The 19,055-nt window shown below is 39.4% G+C and overlaps 3 protein-coding genes across 6 annotated transcripts; 2 read left to right on the forward strand and 1 right to left on the reverse strand.

Moving 5' to 3' along the window:
• Positions 1–1,744: 1,744 nt before the first annotated feature.
• On the forward strand, positions 1,745–5,583 carry LOC122978990 (homeodomain-interacting protein kinase 3-like). Its single transcript, XM_044346124.1, has 9 exons — positions 1,745–1,944; positions 3,190–3,365; positions 3,511–3,702; positions 3,814–3,995; positions 4,181–4,304; positions 4,491–4,610; positions 4,724–4,810; positions 4,930–5,296; positions 5,382–5,583. The coding sequence occupies exons 1-9, from the start codon at positions 1,917–1,919 to the stop codon at positions 5,486–5,488; spliced, it is 1,383 nt and encodes a 460-aa protein (XP_044202059.1). The 5' UTR covers positions 1,745–1,916; the 3' UTR covers positions 5,489–5,583.
• Positions 5,584–8,943: 3,360 nt separating this feature from the next.
• On the forward strand, positions 8,944–13,617 carry prdx2 (peroxiredoxin 2). Of its 2 annotated transcripts, none has more exons than XM_044346277.1 (6): positions 8,944–9,076; positions 10,086–10,212; positions 10,435–10,588; positions 12,240–12,362; positions 12,716–12,846; positions 13,220–13,617. In XM_044346277.1, exons 2-6 carry the CDS (start codon positions 10,110–10,112, stop codon positions 13,300–13,302), a joined length of 594 nt encoding a protein of 197 aa, XP_044202212.1. In that variant the 5' UTR covers positions 8,944–9,076; positions 10,086–10,109; the 3' UTR covers positions 13,303–13,617. The 2 variants fall into 2 exon arrangements, with proteins under 2 accessions (XP_044202212.1, XP_044202213.1); XM_044346278.1 differs by lacking the exon at positions 8,944–9,076 and adding an exon at positions 9,168–9,186.
• A 1,218-nt stretch (positions 13,618–14,835) lies between these two features.
• On the reverse strand, positions 14,836–16,775 carry LOC122979082 (transcription factor jun-B-like). 3 transcript variants are annotated; one of them, XM_044346275.1, is made up of 2 exons: positions 16,361–16,774; positions 14,836–16,100 (listed from the first exon to the last, which is right to left on the reverse strand). In XM_044346275.1, the coding sequence occupies exon 2, from the start codon at positions 16,060–16,062 to the stop codon at positions 15,172–15,174; it is 891 nt and encodes a 296-aa protein (XP_044202210.1). In that variant the 5' UTR covers positions 16,063–16,100; positions 16,361–16,774; the 3' UTR covers positions 14,836–15,171. The 3 variants fall into 3 exon arrangements, with proteins under 3 accessions (XP_044202210.1, XP_044202211.1, XP_044202209.1); XM_044346276.1 differs by having other exon boundaries at positions 16,343–16,773; XM_044346274.1 differs by having other exon boundaries at positions 14,836–16,775.
• Positions 16,776–19,055: the final 2,280 nt, after the last annotated feature.

Raw genomic sequence — 19,055 nt, forward strand, 5'->3', positions numbered from 1 at the left:
TGTTTCTTTTAAAGCAAGTGCAACTGCTCCTTATTTTAAATGTAAGTATTTTTTAAACCTATTGAAAGTGCACTCATTACATAAAATAAAGAAGGTACTGAAGAGCAAACACTGGTAGACATGAACTGAGTCACAACAGGAAGTGGTGAAAAAAAACGGAACATTGAGATGGCAGGCAGACAGCTGTTGTAATCTGTAGACCTAAATTAATTTAGTCTATTGAAACCAATATAACATGACAAGTGTTATCTTTATTGATTATGTCTTTTCTTCTGTTAGCAGAACATCGCAGTCTGCAACATCTGTGGTCCGAATAGTGATTCACCTGCTGGCCCAGATCCACCATCACTTCTGCCTGCCATTTCTACCAGTGTATAGACAAAATCAAATGCTGAACATACACTGAAGTTTGATAGTTATGTTCATGCTTAAAAGGTTTGAACATGTAGGGGAACCTACTGTATATGCAGAAAAGTCTTATAAATCTTATAAATTCCAAAGTATAAAGTATTGTACTGTTATATTTGTTTTTCTGTGTGTCTTGTTGTCAAGTATTATAAACATGTTTTGACCAGTGACCTTACAAGTAAGGAAAACTACACTATACAATAATTAATGAAGTACAGAAGGAGGTTATAATCACAAGAAGAATCCCACATGGTTATGTTCAGTTATGTTTTAATCTATTTTTATACAGTCTATGGTTTTAATACATGAGGTTTTTTGAAACTTTAAAAAAATATATATTTGCATTTGTCACTCTGATTAAAGAAATCTATATAGCTGTCCTCACTGAAGCAGCTGAGTTCAGCCCAGAGTTTGATGAACAGTTTGGAGGTACTTCAGTTGGATTTTTCATGTTGTTTGACTCTATACTTTTTCTCCTCTGCTCTCATTCAGTAAATGGAAAATTTAGTGCCACCTATAACATGAAAATACGTCAAAAGGGGAATCCATTAACAATAGCACTTTTCATCATCATGCATCAGCTTTTACTGTCAACGCTATCTTTTTTTTGGAGTGCCAGTTTTACTTGTGTAATTTTCCCACAGGCACTATTTGCCATTGATACTGACATTAAATGGGTTGAAAATGACAGATGAAGATCTCCTCTTAAATGAGCACTGCAGACTAAAAACTCTGATATCAAGTTACAACATAAACTCCAAAACAACTATCATCTGGAAATTTTAAAGGCAGTGGTGCAGAGAGAGTATCAAACATCCCTGCTGTGGCAAACTGAACAAAAAAAGTGAAAATCTATTGCAGCCATTTTAGCAATAAAATAATAATTAAAAAAAGCTTTTTAACTGTTTTGATTTGTTTAATTATTCTCTTTATTTAAACCTATTTTTCTCATCTTTCACTGTTTTTATTTCTATTGTGTGTTACTTTTTGTGATATTTCTTCTTTTCTTATTATTATTGATGAATGATTCTGGTTTCATGTGTCTATTTGCTGCAAAACTGATTTCCAAAGTGAGACATTAAAGAATGAACTAAACTGAAGTCATTTCTAGCCATTGAGGCCCTGTCAGAAAACTGCAAGAAACTCCATCCACATCCATGGAGTTTTACTATCAGACTTGATATTGATTTGTAGATAGATGAATATATTTTCCCTTTATATCCTTGCTAAATGATCCCTATATACGTGACAGTAATTGTTATATACATTAAATTACACATGTAACTCAGTGAAAGAGGAGTTCTGTTCCACACTGTACAGGCTGTGATGCTGCAGAGATCTAGAACCCGCTGATGACACAGAACCACAGACAGACAGAGACAGTGCTGCCAGAACAAATGAGTCCTTCAACTCACATCTACTGAAAGTTCACAGAAATCTACTCAGAGAGACTTTTCTTTTGTTCTTTTGTTTCATATTACTAAATTTGCATTGAATTTACTTCAAAAATGTCCATGGAATTGAGTGACATGTCAGGTAAGCTAGTAAAAAAATGTCATATGTCTTAAACTCTGAAAAACTGAGAAAAATTCTTCAATTCTGTATGTGAATATAGCTCAAATTTATGTGGTTAAACAATATTGATAAAGCCTTTAACAAGAGATAATCCTTACATTTGTCTTGAAATAAAGTTATTCTAAGGTACGCAATTACAATGTTTCAGAAGTTGTGTATTATTCTATTAATATGAGTATAAAGTATATGTATCAATGTTGAAAGGTCACTTTTTTAGTTTTAGATAGTGATAGAGTAAAGCCTTTGAGCAATCTATGTTAATGAGATCAACATTAATTTGTTTTGGGAAATATCTCTTGATATGTTTTTCCTTGTTGTATGAGATTCATTTGTCAAGAAAAAGTTTGTTGAAAAAGTAGTCAGTAAATGCACAAGTAAAATTTGAGTACATGGTGCTTTAACAATTTGAAGAAAAAAAACTGAAGCAATATCATAAAATCATGTTTTTATATTTGAAAAAAAAGGTAATTGTTTAATTTAATAGCAGGAAGTCACATGGCTAATTACAGAGTTCTAGGTTTAAAGAAAACTAAACGTGAAAATGTTTGGGGAAATAAACATAGTGGATTTTCATTCATGTCAGTGGACTTGCATTTATTATGCTTCCACTGGTTTGCACTTCACTGTGCGTGTTTTGGAGTTAAAAGTTTGGGTTATTATCAAAAAATGTTTGCAATACCAACACATGATGACATAGATAGTGAGATAAAAATATACAATATATGTGGAATATAGTTTCTTTGGTCATCAGTTTCTCAGGTTTGCAGCAATTAAAGCAACCTGGAGAAAGATTTAATATTGACATTTTGATTTGAAAGAGATTTTATGTCACTGGCCTTATTGGAAGTCACTTATCTGGTGAGTTAGGAATTATTTTGCTTATTTATTTCTCTGCTTCTACAGAAGAATCCTAACTTTTATCCCAAAAGATATGATGGTGTTTGATAAAATTTATGTGGTGAAGGAGTTTCTCAAAGTTTTAAACATGTGCAGGTGTGTGTTCAGGTACACCACAAAGCAGGAAACAAGCAGGAAAACTTGCATTAGAGATGAGTGACAGCATGACAAGGCCTGAGAAACACTCTTTGTGTGTTTTGGCCGTATATGCTGTTAGGTGTACTGTTGATTGTGTCATGCTCTATGTGACAACATGTAATTTCATGTCGTGCTTTTCTCCTCTCATCTCTATCTCCTCTTCTTCCACAGATATTTTCCCAATATGTAAAGGAACCCTGCTGGCTTCGCGCTACAAGGTGCAGGCCTTTCTCGGGGAGGGGAGCTTTGGAAAGGTTGCTAAGTGTGTGGATATTGTAAATGACACAAAGATGGCCGTGAAAATAATCAAAGACAAGCCCTATTTCACTCAGCGAGCATTGGAAGAGGTAGAGCACAAACAAAACTGAAGCTGGACAACACACATAACTTACATGCAGTTACATCTATCACATACTTAAAACCTCCCCACAGTAAACGATTGCCATTCAGTTTGTCTTTAAGGTGACAGTGAGCAATAAAAATCTTCCACAGATAAAAATTCTCCAACAACTGCAGACTCTGGATGAGGACAAATGCAGTCTCGTAAGATGGAATGGCTTGTTCTTCCATGAAAGATTCATTTGTCTGAAGTTTGAGCTTCTTGACCTGAGTCTGTATGACTATATGAAGCAGAGAAGCTTCCAGCCTCTGTGCATAAGTGAGGTCCGCCCAGTTATACATCAGGTATGTTGGATTTCCTTCTTTACTATTCTCGGAAGTATACATCGCAATGGGAAATCAATATCTATGTTCTTTGTCTTGACCTAACAAGAATTAATAATTGTGTGTTGTCAGCTGACCACGGCCCTGCTCCACCTCGAGGCCCTGGAAATCATGCACGCTGATTTAAAGCCTGACAATATAATGGTTGTGGACCGTAGGCAGGAGGTGCTGCAAGTCAAGATCATTGACTTCGGCCTGGCTCGCCACGTGTCCGATGCTGTCCCGGGGTCATGTGTACAGTCACTGTGGTACAGGTAAGTGCAGCAACTGGAGGGTCATGTGGCAGAGATGCTGTACTGGGGAGCTCCCGGCTGTGTGGAAGTGTGTGAATGTGAGACACAGAATCACAGGGAAAGAGCCAGAGCTGATGTTACCCAGGAAAAATAAGGGTTTAGAACTGACAGCGTGACTGAAGATTTTCCTTTTCCTCTTTGCTTAGGGCTCCGGAGGTCATGCTGGGTCTGGTCTTCATGGAGCCAATAGACATGTGGTCTCTCGGTCTGGTTGCCGCAGAAATTGCTCTGGGCTTCCCACTTTTTCCCGGGTCTCACGAATATGACATGGTAAGCATCCTCTTTACAGACTGGAAAAAGTCCCTAAATTCCGGATTAGGTCCTCAATGAAGTATATTTACAAATGAGACGTCAGCACCTAGATCAAATGACAATATCTTTGTCTGTGTGTGTGTGTGTGTGTGTGTGTGTGTGTGTGTGTGTGTGTGTGTGTGTATGTGTGTGTGGTGTCTCCAGATGAAATTCATTGTGGAAACCCTGGGTCAGCCACCAGACTATTTGCTGAACAGTGGGCAAAACAGCACCCGCTTCTTTTGCATTGAGGGCAACTATAATAAGCAGACCTGGAAACTTAAGGTATCTATCGATCTATCTATCTATCTATCTATCTATCTATCTATCTATCTATCTATCTATCTATCTATCTATCTATCTATCTGATGTAATGTCATGTGTCTGTCTCTTTGTAGACTCCTGAGTTATTTGCCAGGCAGACAGGGCACTATTACAAAGACACCAGACTCTTTCACTTCTGCTCTCTGGATGCGTTGGAGGAGGTAAGTTGTCAGCTGTTAACTGACATTTAACAATAATATCTTCGGTTTAAATTGATATCTTGATTGGTATCCAATAAAGTTATTAGACCTGTTTTGACTGTAATTTCTTGTTGTTCCAGGGGATGTGTTTTGGTAACAAAGCTGAGCAGAATGAGCTGCAAAACTTTGTGGACCTCCTAAAAAAGATGCTACTGGTGGACAAAAATAGGCGAATAATACCCCTTCAAGTGCTGGAGCATCCATTCTTCTCTGTGGAGCAGCACGCTCACAGCAGCCAAAGTATAAACGATAAAAACCTGATGGTTGACATGGAGGAGGCTGAGGCATACGTCAGTCAAGAGCTTTCCTCACAGGAGACGAGTGTCCATTCTTTTGCACTTTGCGATGTTGCATCCATGACCATGACTCCTCATATGGAAACAGTTTTTATTCATCCAGAAAATGTCTCGGCAAAGCTGGAGGATGAAGCAGCAGGGATCCAGCCTGGTTAGTCACATGTCTAAAGCCCTCACGATCTCCTTGAGTTTATTGCTTTGATCAAACTGACAACATACATCTTTGTGGCTTTCAGAGGTCACAGTGAAAACCAACAAGAGAGGCGGTGGTGTCAAGGAGTTCTTTAAGAGTATGAGACGAACCGTCGTCTCCTGGTTCCACCGTGAGGACAAAATGCCATGAATAAGCAAACCATCTGATCTACATGATCAGTCATGATTTATCATTTTTTTCATTTTTCATTTTATCATTTTGTCATTAAACCTGTTAAAAATGTGTTCATGATGTGTGAAGATAAGGCAAAGTGTAACAGAAATAACTGTGAAGTAAAATGCACAAATACACAGAACATACAGGTTTTTATACTGCATAGACATCATGCAAAGTCCTGGAGGTGCTCAGAATCATGCAAAGTTTGAAAATCAATGTTTCCATGGCAACTGAGCAAACTCTGCTGATAAGGACCATGAGATGTGGTTGAAGGTTCCAGGGCAGCTACTTCTGTAAATGAACTTTGGGATGAGATTGTTTGTCAAATATGGTCAATATTTTCTGACATGCAAAAAGAAAGAGTCTGAGTTTTTCCCAGAAATGAACATTGAGATGTAACCCTGTGGATGGTATTTCATTCTCACTTAGCTGAGAGAGGGAAAATTAGATATTATTTGTTTTGTGTCATGTACAAAAAAATGTAATCCTAGCTCTGTCACCGTACTGCCTTATATGATACATGAAGTATTGATTGGGAGTGGTTTTACCAAAATTGAAGTACAGCTTTGGTCAGCAAAAGTGCATTAAACAAATCACTTGTCTAATTATTTGGCCAAATTTATGATCCCAACATAAGTATAGTAAATGTGTGTCCCCCACCACCCAGAAATTCAAGACAGAAATAGTAGAATGATTTCAATCTCTGTCACATAATTACAGAACAAACAACATCACACTTATTGTATATAACCAAATGTAGTAAATTATACACTTTTGGCAAAGGCAAACTGTTGGTGTGATTCAGGTGGGAAAAGCCCTATGATCAGCACTCTGGACAGCACTGCTAACAGGGAATGTTGTCAAGCAGATATTTTGACTTGACATAGCAGGAAAAGCACTGGTGTCACCAATAACATTGTATGGATAACTCACTAAAATATTTTGTCTCTCAAACATTACACTGTCATGCCTGCTTAAAGCCATAGCACATAGGTGGATTCACTCAGACACTGGTGTGGCAATACTGATCGATGTGTTGACCCTAAAATGTGCACGAGCATTTCTTGGACTAACCAGACAATTAGTACTCACGTTTTAAAAAACTGACCAATTGGTTCTGATAAAAGGTGCATACCTGTGTGTGGAAGTCAGTGGTGGTATTCAGATTTTAACAAAGTAGCAATAACACACAATAGACATACTATGTTGCCAGTAAAACTTAAGTAAAAGTACAGGAGTACTAGCAACAAAATGTACTTAAAGTATCAAAAGTACTCATTGGACAGCAGAATGGCCCCTGACAGTGAGTGATATATTACCATCATATTATCAGATTACAATTACTGAGGGAGCACTTTTAATATTGTAGCAGGTCCACAAGGAGCTAATTTTAACTACTTTATATCCTGTTTGGTGGTTTAATCCTTAACACAGTGTATCATTCATTCATTTGTGAAATCCTGTAGGAATTATGTATTGTGCAATGTAAAGGGAATTACAGAACTATATATTTGAGTAAATGTGATTAGTCTGGAATTCTGTGTCTCAATCAGCAACATATAGGCAGACATAACATATTACACCAAAAATAACGTGTGTGCGTGTGTGTGTGTGTGTGTGTGTTTAAGAGTAGCTATATGCATATCACGTAGGTGCAAGTCTATTAGAAAGCAGCATCAATAAAAGAAGGTAACTCCTGCACACTTACTCCAAGCCACAAAATTTAATCAAGATGTTTGGATCCAACTCGGATCTTTGTCATGTCAGAATGTTTGTAAAAATGGAAAAGCACACCCATATTTACACATGATGTGTACCAGCGGTGGAAGAAGTACTCAGATCCTTTATTTAAGTAAAAGTACACCTATGTAAAAATACTACATTACAAGTAAAAGTCCTGCATGAAAAATCCTACATAAGTAAAAATGCACAAGTATTAGCAGCAAAATATAGTTTAAGTATTAAAATAAAAGTAATGGTTTGGTCCCTCTGACTGATATATTATTATATATGACATCATTAGATTATTAATACTGAAGCATCAGTGTTAGAGCAGCATGTTACTGTTGTAGCTGCTGGAGGTGGAGCTAGTTTCAACTACTTTGTATACAGTTAGCTTGTTTAGTCCAGTGGTTCCCAACCTAGGGGTCGGGCCCCTCCAAAGGGTCACCAGATAAATCTGAGGGTTCATGAGATGATTAATGGGAGACAAAAGAGGAAAAAACAGTTCAAAATAAGTTCTGATACACAAATCTGTTTTCCGTTTTTGTCTTTGATTTTTGATGAAATATTGGATCATATGAACATTTATTAAAATGAAACCATGTGAGAAGTTTAGAGGGATGAAATCACTATTTGGTGGAGCTCTTAACAACTCATAGACATCTGAAATGTGACCCTGACTACACACTGTTTTTTGTAAGATGTCAAAAGCCAAAAGGGTTGGAAACCACTGGTTTCATCTTTAACAATGTGTTAAAAGCTTGTTATATTATCTATTGTGTCAAATCTTCATCTGAAAAATAACTAAAGCTGTCAAATAAATGTAGTGGAATAGAAAGTACAATATTTCCCTCTGAAATGAAGTGGAGTGGAAGTATAAAGTAGCATCAAATGAAAACACTTAAGTAAAGTACAAGTACCTAAAAATTGTACTTAAGTACAGTACTTCAGTAAATGCACTTAGTTACTTTCCACCACTGCTGCGCACTAATAGGCTGACAAGTTCTGTGATGACAGGTGTGGTTAACCATCCAGCCAGCCCAGAGTGATAAACATCTCCAGGCGATTAACAATTCAATGAAGTACATTGAAAAAAAGCTGGAATACAAAAACCATACTTCAAAAAATAGTACACCAAAAATATCACAAATATCAAAACATACATCTTATATGTAAACATTACATCAGAGTCATCACCACATATATAAGAATCAACAACACCTCTGTTCAAAAATATATCGTTGTAAGCTGGTGTGTGTGTGTGTGTGTGTGTGTGTGTGTGTGTGTGTGTGTGTGTGTGTTTGACATTATATGAATATCAGAGTTAATGTTGACATGGTTTATGTGTTCACCTGCTGCCCATAAAATCAATCAATCTCAACTTTTACTTTGAAGGAAGTTGTTTTCACTTCCGGAAAGCACAGCTGGTGCCGCCAGCCGCCTTTTAAACACTTGTTTTATTTTATCTCTAATGCTCCCTGTACAGTTATTTGTATTGCAATAATAATACGCCGCCTGCTTCTTGTGCGTTATTTTATCTCCCACCGGCATTCTGTGAAGACCCGCCCTACTCTGCCTCTGATTGGCTCTGACCCTGACATTCTTACCCTAACTTTGACCAATCTCAATCCTCAAACCTAAACCTAACCAATCTAACAAACGAAGGAATCGAGTACTAGCCAATCAGAGCCAGAGTAGGGCGGGTGTTCACGTAATACGGGTGGGAGAAAAAAAATAGGCGCTTGTTGCTCTAAGCCGTCCCTGCTCTGAGTCCTCTCTCCTCCTGCCAGCAGCGCGCCTCCGCTCTGCCAACTTCTCCTCGGCTTTACGTAAAGACAGGTGAGGAAATAAAATGTTTTGTTTGTGTGACTCTGCACTTTCACTACTTGACAGTACATGTGCGCGGCTCGGTCAGCAGTAGTCACCATTTGGCCTGGAACAAAGACAGGGTGAAGAAACTGGTTTACTATCGTTAGATAAGCTAACGTGAAGCTAAGTTAGCCGGGCTCTGCGGGTCATTTGCTCCTCTCCTTTAGTATTTGGGCCTGTTTCTGGCTCTTTCTTTGTCCCTGTGGCTGCGGCTTACTGGCAAGACAGGGCAGTGCACCCTCGCTTTGTTTAATCTTAGCTGCTGCCAATTAATTTAACTGCCTACTTTGACTGTAAAGCCCTCAACTGCATGGCTGAACTTTGACCAAGCAATGTGCCTTGCAGCCGCATATTCAAGATGACAAAGGATTTTCATCTATATTGCCTGTTTTTGAGTTAAGATCATGGCAAACAAATAGAGACGTTTCTTACTGCACATTTTGTTCGTTGAATCACCCTTTTTGCAGCAATTTCAAAAATTAAACACCTCATGGCTGTTGTTAAGGCCTGGTTGGATCAACATTATATTTAACGTGTAACATAACGTGTTTCTATAGTTGCACGAGATAAAGCTCCAACATTTATAAAAGTACCTATACATCCTTCTTATAAAGACATGTTTATGTTTCCACAAAGTGTGACCCCTTAGTGGTTTTTGCTTATCATGGTTATGTAAGCTTCCTAATAGGCTATTGTTCCCTGCTGGCTGAACATGACTTGCATGTGACTTTACATGGTTTTTCTAACTGAGCAAGCATTTAGGCAGTGCACCAAGTATGAAAGAGCTGCTAAACCTGGGTAGTTAAGCCTCAAGCACTTGGTCTTTTCAAGTTTAAATGTAATGTTTGTTCTTGTGCTTATGTTGAGCATTTTGCTGCTGCTACCAGGTGGTGCCTCAGGCTCCACCCAGACTGACTTATCTGTATGATGGTTCGTGAGAGTCAGGAATATTCTAGTAACTATATTTGCTCTCTCTCAGTCATTTACCACCACCACCACCACCATGTCCTCTGGAAATGCTAAGATTGGCAAGCCTGCCCCAGACTTCAAATCCACAGCTGTAGTGGATGGACAGTTCAAGGACATCAAACTGTCAGACTACAAAGGTAATGTGATGTTATTTCACAAAGATTGTGTACACAAATGGTAGTATTATTTAGTGTTTGCACCTTTTGTTAACTATTTCTGTTTGTCAGTCTAACGTTGTATTTACAGTACATGTAAACCCACCCTTTTTGATTTTGTGTAAAAGTATCAATGTTTTTATTTATTAAGAGCATATCTAAAGTGGGTTGACTGTAATCAGTTCTTCATTTTGTGCTCTTCAGGGAAATATGTGGTCTTCTTCTTCTACCCCCTGGACTTCACGTTTGTGTGCCCCACTGAGATTGTGGCTTTCAGCGACAGGGCAGAGGAGTTCCGCAGTATTGGCTGTGAGGTTATTGGCTGCTCCATCGACTCTCACTTCAGTCACCTGGCCTGGTGAGAACTCCTGCTAGCTGAAAGGAAACCATGACTTGAGTTTAATTATAATTCATGTGCTTGAATGCACTGGGGACCTCACCACTTTGTGTGTCCAGACGCTTCACAAGATTAGCATTTTGGCCAATAATTGAATTTAGCTAAAACACACACCAGCCAAATAAATGTTATCCACATTGACAGCATGTGTCAGCAAGTAGAGCCGCATTAGCAACAGTTTTTACTGCCTCTGTTTCAGCCATTATTTTTCAGACAAACAGTGTCTTTAAAGCACTGATGATGCATTTGAACTGTATGTCACGGCAGATCAAACTGATGTGTATCTCCACAAATATACAAAACACTGACTTGTTTTCTTAAAAAGAAAAAAGCTATTAGACAATAGCTGTAGTGCAGACTTTACTTCCTTAAGATTTTTAGATAAGACCTTAAGTGTAACTCTTAAGAACTTTAGATGAGATTGACAATTCATTTTGATTGGTGTAATAAACTTTGATGAAAAGGAAATATTGGATAGGGACTCAGCAGATATTGTCAGATTGGCAATTTCTAATTACATCGTTAATAATGGGGTTTTTTGGCTGATCTGAAGAAATACCCACCCCAGTTTATCAGTTTATCTCCTCTCACTCTGCTTCTCTGCATTCTCTCGATAAGTTCTCAATCCTGATATGCGGAGCAGAAGTAACGGTCTCTCAGTCAAACTGCTCTTTCTAGAAGGAATCAGAAGTTGTGAGAAATTCGGTGTCATGAGTTACACTGCCCAAACAATTCTTAGCGTATTGTATTACAGTTTAAAATTAGAGTTGGCTTTTTGTGGATGTTACCTCAGTATGATCAACATGCAATGTCTTGTTTCAGTGTGTCATTATAGGTTTAAAGGAAGCCTCATCTATTATTATTATTATTATTATTATTATTATTATTATTATTATATATTTTATTTTATTTTGTAATTCAAATTTTTATTGCTTATGTTTGGTGCATGACATTGTGAGACATTCCTTGTTGCTTACATTTAGCATCAGTGGCATATAAAAACAAACAAAAAAACACAAAATAAATAAAATCAGAAGTGCAAGGGATTGTTAATAAAATATAACTAAGAAGAAAATCCATGCAACAGATTGTAATATTAATTACTATCAGGACGCAACATTCATACTACTGACTTATCAGTCAACGTGATATGAGATCCCAGACTGGTGCCTTGCTCTTGTTTCCGTCATTCATCCTGTTAAGCATAAGCTTTTCCATTGTTTAAGTATTGTAGGAAGCCTCATTTATTGAACCAGTTATTTAAAAAAACTAATTTATATTTTAGATTTCCAAAGATATTTTTCATCTTGCAGCATGAGTTTAGTTATTTTGTCCACTGTTATACAAATAGTTTTCTTGTTTGAGATCTTGGAAGGATTCTACACAGTACCTTAAAAAATACATTATGCTCTCTGTATAACATCACCTTTTTAAAACAAAGTTTATATATAAAGTACCACTACATGCAGTATGTATTAGTGATGGAGTTTTTTTAAATGCTTGAAGTGTATCAGAATAAGAAAAGAGTAACATGGTCCTGCAGTGTTGGTGCACTTAAAACACTAAATGGGTTTTTTGATTTGCTGATATATTGTCTTTTTTTTTCCTACAGGATCAACACACCAAGGAAGCAGGGAGGTCTGGGTAGCATGAAAATCCCCCTCATAGCAGACCTCACCAAGACAATCTCCAGAGACTACGGTGTACTGAAGGAGGATGACGGCATCGCATACAGGTAGCCACTGTCGAGAGGGAGCTTGATAAAATATAATACTCACTCTGCTGTATGATGACTACGTTAATAACCAAGTGTGCACTGAAAGTGTGGAGAGACTAAATGAAGTAGAATTAACAGTTTTTATGAAATGGTCACTCGGAGTAACCGATTTATATTCTGGCATCCAAATGTGTGTCTAACAAGGAAAACACAATGAGATTCAAGTTTTGCAATATTGTGCTTTCAGTCAGTTAATAACAATTTAAAATTTGTAGTATCAGGACACGATGATCATACAGAAAAACTGTGACTATCAACCAGGAATGTCCACTATTGCACAATACTTAAACCTCTCACTTTGTGCCTCTCAGGGGTCTGTTTGTGATCGACGACAAGGGCATTTTGAGGCAGATCACCATCAATGACTTGCCTGTTGGTCGCTCCGTGGACGAGACTCTGCGCCTGGTCCAAGCCTTCCAGCACACTGACAAACATGGCGAGGGTGAGTAAAGGAATAGTCGGCTGTATTTTCTGTTCAGGTTTTTTAAAACACACGTAACGTAAACAGGCACTTTGACAAGTATCACTTTTGTTTTTATTTTTTGAAAAAAAGTCAGTTTAAGCAGGTCTTTTCTTAACTGTTGTGTGACCATCATCACATGTTAACTTATCTACAGGAAACAAATTTCTTCTTGTTGAAGTTTCCTGTTGCGGTGAACTAACTTTGAGTAAATGTAGTTTAGACGCATGACCTTGCATTATTAGCTTACTCTCCTGGGTATTCACACTTGCACTTTGTTCCTGCTCTATGCAGAGTTCAATGTCTGTCACAGATACCTTACAGTACACTTTGTCCCCTCTCCCTCTGCACACAGTGTGTCCTGCTGGCTGGAAACCTGGGAGCGCCACCATCATCCCTGACGTCGAGAAGAGCAAAGACTTCTTCTCCAAACAGTAAATGTGAAGGTCTTCTCGCTGACTTCCTATCTGTAGCACTTGCCTTCAGATGAGGGGTGTCCCTGTGAAGCAGTACCTCATGGCATCTAATCTATTAAACCCAACAAATTTTCAGTTGTTAGATAAAAATCCTTTTGTTGCAAATCTTATCTTTGTACGTCCGGTGTACAACTGGTGGGACAACCTCATAGTCTCAAGCACTGAAAGTTTAGTATTGTTTCTTCTTTTTTTTTTCCAAGAAAAGTATTGATATTTTTCCTTGTTGTCATTAATAACTCATGTTGCCATCATTATTAAAGCCGTGGGAAAATCATGATTGAGGTGTTGAAAGTGTTTTTGTCTCTGGACTGCTGTATGTTATGCAGTGAATGTGATTCCATTTGTGACCTCTAGGTGGTGCCATCAATCTTCCTGAATGAGTTTTTGGTGCCTTCTAAGTTTAGTGACTTTACAACTTAGAGATATCATGCAAACAGACACGTTTGCTGTATGTGACCTGGGACATGTGCCTGGCGGAGGACTTGTGTACGTCACAATATCATCAAGTATTGGTTAATTTTGGAGTTATTGTGACTCAGAACAACAACCTGGTATTGCCAAATAACAGTGAGGCTCATTGGGAAAGAGGGGATTGTCGGATGTGACTTAATACAGTCCTGCATGACTGTCCCAACCACAGATACTTTATACTGGTTAGGAGGATAACCATCTGTATGTATCCCAGTGTGTTTTATATCCTTACCAGGGTGATGTCTACGGTTTTTGTTCCCCATTTAGTTTGGAGGTAACATTGGGTGACACTTCTTTGCTAAATTAACCGAAGTAAAAACATATCTGATATTTCATTAAACGGCATGTAAGTTTTTCTCTGTCCAGATAACATAATTATAATTTATGTCAAAGATTATATACAACTTCTAGGACATTTCCTGTTACATGTGGAGCCTACAAATAATTTGTGACCTTTAGTCTTCAATATTTGGGTCTGACATCATTTGCTGACACCAATTCTTGTAAGTAGCAACCAACTTTTAACCATCAGAAAGAAAGCCTGCTCTGCATGTTTGTCTGGAACTTTCTACAACCATTTTTCCTGAACTAGTGTTCTCACGGCTTGTTTTGGGAAATTGAAAGCAGAATAGGGAAACTCCCCAAACCTGAATATACCACTCATTGACAAACCTCTTCATCTACACACACACATTGTGGTGTGAAGGGGGCGTGATGGGGAGAGCGCAGTCTCTCTGACGGGCAATGTAGGAGGGAGTTCCCGGAAACCTTTCGTGATGTGACGTTTCTCGGCGAAATTGACCTTATATGGACTGACGTATGTACGTCAATAAGGAAACAATCCTACGCTGGGACGTCTCCAACGTCAAGCAACTGCTGCTGCTGTAAACTTTTACTGCTGACCAGAAAGATCACTGACAACAGTGTGGTTAGTTAACGAGAAATAGACTACTGCAGTAATTCCTATGAGGGGACATTTTAAAAATAGACATTACCTCAATAACAAACAACAACACCACATATCTCTTATTTCATAATTTCATTTACTTAAATATATACTGTACAAGTAAAAAAAAGACAGGCTCATCAGGCTCAACCCGACAAACACAAATAACTTACATCAGAATTGATCACAAATAAAGTAAAATGTAAACAGCCAAGACGACACTTTTAAAAACGTAGTCAAAAATGCCCAAAGTGTTTTAGTCTTGTATGATATATGTGTAGGCTACTTTTCTTTGAGCCAAAGAAACCATAATGATCCAGTTCTCATACAGACAATGTGTAAAGACATTGTTCATGGTGTAATTGTCAGTGCAGTTGTTGTCCAGTGTTTTTTTTTAAAAAGTGCATTGTTTCTTCAGTAAGACTTCACTTTGGGCGCTAACATGAGCTGGCAGCCACTGCTCACATGTGTCATCACTTTCTGTTTGAGTTGGGCCACCTGCTCCCGCAGTACAGAAGCTGTGTTTGAGAGTCCGGCGTTGTCTGTTTTCAACACTTTCACCTTGTCCTCCAGGCGAGCGATGCGTTCCAGCTTTCGCTTCCGACACTTAGAGGCTGCCAGCCGGTTCCTCAGCCGCTTGCGCTCCGCTTTCATGCGTTCCTGGTTCTCGATATCGACGGGGGACATCGGCGGAGAGCTGTTGTCGCTGCTCAGCATGTCGGGGACTGTCTGAGGCTCCTCTTTCAACCCGAAGCGTTGCGAGTGGATGCCGGCCCCGGCCAGGGAGTGCTGGAAATGGTGAGAGCCGTGCGCAACGGCCTGGGGGTGCTGGTGATACTGGTGGTGTGGCAGGTAGCTGATGGTGGTGGAGGGGTAGCTGGCTGCAGATGACAGGCTGGGGTTCGTGGTGCAGCTGCTCAGGGTGGTGTACTCGAGCGGTTCTGGCTGCATGGAGGAGCCGAACACCGAGGCGGGCGCCGAGCAGGCAACGCCACCCGTGCCGATGGACACATTTGGGGGGGCCATCTGGTTCATCTTGTGTAAGTCGTCCAGCGCTTTAACAAAACCGTCAGCAAAACCCTCCTGCTCCTCTGTGATCCCGCGGTTGTAGAGATACTGGGTAGGTGTCGGCGTTGTAGTGATGACCCCGTTGCTATTCTGGATGATCAGTCGCTCCAGTTCAGGAGAGGCGAGCTTCAGGGAGCCCACGTCCGCCGTCCCCGCTGAATAGAAATCACTGTCGGCGCGCAGGTGCTGTGACTTGAAGTTTGAGTTCCGATATGAATCGGAGAAGTTCAAGTTCATGTTCTGCTTTAGCAGCTTGTAGTCTGGCAGGGCTGCGCCTGGATGGCCATAAGCAGAGAGAAACGAGTCGTCATAAAAAGGCTGTTCCATTATTGTGGACATATTTCAAATCAGACAGTCAAATACAAGAGTGCGCTGCAAGGATGCTGCTTGGACACCGAGTCTTCAGTGTCCAGACTGATTCAGTCTCCAAGCACAAAGTCCCGCTGTACTATTATACTGAAGATCAAAGCTATCAAAAACAGAGCAAAACTTCCAAAATAGTGGAACTGTACTGTACCAAGTCGTCGATTTGTACCTTTAGTTGGAATCAAAGGCGGAGTCCAGTGACTAATTCAGATGTTTTCATTCCACTCGTGTGTAGGTGAGTCTTTTGCGCTCAGAGTATGAGCTTCACTTCAGTTTCCTCGTAAATGACAAGCGGCTGACGCGATCCGCGGTATTTATATGATCCGAGCACCAACTTGTAGCTGATTGGTTGTCTCCTCAGCAGTCCCCACCTTATAGACTGTCATAGACTCATGACGTTGTTGCCAGGAACAAGGACTGTAAACAAGACGAGGCCTATCGGCGTGGGGGGAAACTCAACCCAGGTAAACACTTAAAATACATAAAGTGCGCATCCACACTCTGTATTTTATGAACAAGTCAGTTTACATGAGACTCACAGCTCAAAGTCATCAAAAAAAAAATCCAGCCTATTCCAGCCTTACTGGGACAGTTAAAACACTCCAACATCCACTTTTGTCCTTCAGAACAGTCCCATCCATAAGGATATATAGGCTGGCGCTGAGTCATGCGATCCAAAGTGATATCGGTCAGTCCATATTTGGGTATCCTGGCGCACCAGTTCCTCCCTGACATGAGCGGGAAGCCAATCCCCTCCTGGCGCTCATCCAGCTCTCCGGGATGTGGGAGGCGGAGGAGGCGCACTGCTGCCCTCCCTCACCCTGCAGGCGGGGACAGGATGGTTAGGTGAGGAGGGTGCGTAAACTATTGGGCGTGATGTCTTCAAAAATGCATGAAGCATAATAGGTGTCTGGCAGAGGAAGACATACTCAGGATATCAGACAGGTACAGTTAAAGTAAGTTATACTCATGTAGTAAAAACAATAGGCCAATAAGTGGAGGATAATCAGATCATTCTCACAATTTTTACAGTGCGTAAAAACAGTGGAGCCAGATTGAACTTCTCTAGTGTTCAGACTTTATGTGTTCCTATAGAAATTACAGGAGCGTAAACAAATGACGGAGCCTTGAAGGTATTTCAGACTGAAGACATATCCCCTAAACTGAACACCTGTTTGATAGAAAGACATCTTTGTCTTCTCTGTATGATAATAACCTCTGAATCACTTCCCAGAGGGCCATGCGCCCACGCATGTTTGTGTCTTCTGTTCGACTTTCCAACCTTCTGCTTTTACCTATCCTCAGGTCACGTGTGTGTGTTAGTGTTTTCCTCATTATCATAGGACCTCATCAGGTATTTAATCTTTTAAAAATGGCAAATTGACCAGAGGAAAGTTAAAGCTTAATAGATCTAAAAATGGAATTAAAGGAACTGTCCAACCAAAAGTGAAAGTCATTACGTTTTCACAACCATGTCAGTCGAAACACTGAACAAACTGATAGTATCAGCTTTTCTCCCGGGCTGAATTTCAATAGAATATCTTTTACTTAGAAAAGCAGCCCCCACCCTCCTCCCCGCAAAGAAAAAAAAAGCTCAATTAAATATAAACCGTTCACAGTCAAGTCAAATTTTCAATGACAACATCTGTTTTTTTTTCAATGACAGACTCTTCTGGCAGTCTGCAGCTGGGTACACACATGTTATGAGACATTCCAGTGAGGAGGAAAATGTGACAGATATTGTGGTAATAACTGGACTTTTGGATTCATAGTGTCATTGTTATGTGTGGATCTTTTTTGAGCTGTAAAAAACTGTCCAGTTATTGTGTGTATTTTAGGGTTTACAGAGGTATTCTAGCGATTTAGTATTGCACCTCCATAAACATACAGGACTCATTAAAGAAAGAATAGTCAAAATCGAAGCAGCAGAGGCTGAGAAATTCTGACTTTTAGTCTCTAGTGTGCAGCGCCTTTTTCCTGTAATGCACTCACTTAAGTCTCTCTTCAGATCCCTTTCCCTTTCTGTTTCTCCCTTTCTATTCTCAAACTGAGATACTGAGATTACTTTATGACATCATCAGGATTGTTTTCTCTTTGGAAAGCTCTCACTAGACATGATATACCTGTTTTGACAGTTAGTACTAGTTAGTACTAGTCAATTGGTACTCCTCATGACGAGTAGACTGAACTTAAATGTACAAACTTGGTGGAGTGTACTTTCGATTTGATCGGTACCTGGCTGTGTTCAGTGGCCATACAAATTTCAGCAGTTTCATTTGATACAGAATTTGAATTACAGGTTGAACTCTTTTTAACTTGTTAATAGGTGTTTTTCTCATATAATAAAACCAGATTGACCCTTCAAACTTTGGCATTAATCAAAGCAACTCTTTTAGACTATAGCTGATGCAACACTATGCTCTTCCTCAAGTTTTCAGCTTGGTCAGAAGTCATTCAGTGGTCAGTTTGGTCTGAGTCCCTCCCACTAAAACTATGGCCTGATGTGCTGGTCAGGTCTCCTGTCAGTGAGAAGAAACATCAGGGGAAGCAGAGAAACAGAAGTAGTTTCAGGGAAACAGAGTGAAGTATCACTCAGTGGTCAGTTCCAGTTTCAGAGTGACCTAATCTACTCACTAAAGGTCACCATAGTTAGGCTACTGATATGAGATGTCACAAAACACTGACCTCCTATTGCATGTGGTATAAGACTGTACATAAATGGCTCAGGGGATGATGATTCTTAGGAATATGTCATTTTATTTATTTACTTATTTTGTTTTTGCTTTTGTTTTTTGGCCTGAATATGTGACTCAGAATCTCATCTTGAGCCTGATTGAGTGAGGAACATTCAAAATTCTTCTGTG

The sequence above is a fragment of the Thunnus albacares genome, chromosome 3 (genome assembly GCF_914725855.1).
Source record: "Thunnus albacares chromosome 3, fThuAlb1.1, whole genome shotgun sequence".
NCBI lineage: Eukaryota > Metazoa > Chordata > Actinopteri > Scombriformes > Scombridae > Thunnus > Thunnus albacares.

What these genes read in the sequence shown, in the direction of transcription:
- LOC122979082 (XM_044346274.1), bottom strand. Translation starts at nt 16,164, where the DNA reads ATGTCCACAATAATGGAACAGCCTTTTTATGACGACTCGTTTCTCTCT.
- prdx2 (XM_044346277.1), top strand. Translation starts at nt 10,110, where the DNA reads ATGTCCTCTGGAAATGCTAAGATTGGCAAGCCTGCCCCAGACTTCAAA. An exon ending in CACTTCAGTCACCTGGCCTG is followed by an intron (nt 10,589 to 12,239) that starts GTGAGAACTCCT and finishes TTTTTCCTACAG; the next exon opens with GATCAACACACCAAGGAAGC. An exon ending in CACTGACAAACATGGCGAGG is followed by an intron (nt 12,847 to 13,219) that starts GTGAGTAAAGGA and finishes CTCTGCACACAG; the next exon opens with TGTGTCCTGCTGGCTGGAAA.
- LOC122978990 (XM_044346124.1), top strand. Translation starts at nt 1,917, where the DNA reads ATGTCCATGGAATTGAGTGACATGTCAG. An exon ending in CTCAGCGAGCATTGGAAGAG is followed by an intron (nt 3,366 to 3,510) that starts GTAGAGCACAAA and finishes AATCTTCCACAG; the next exon opens with ATAAAAATTCTCCAACAACT. An exon ending in GGTCTCACGAATATGACATG is followed by an intron (nt 4,305 to 4,490) that starts GTAAGCATCCTC and finishes TGGTGTCTCCAG; the next exon opens with ATGAAATTCATTGTGGAAAC.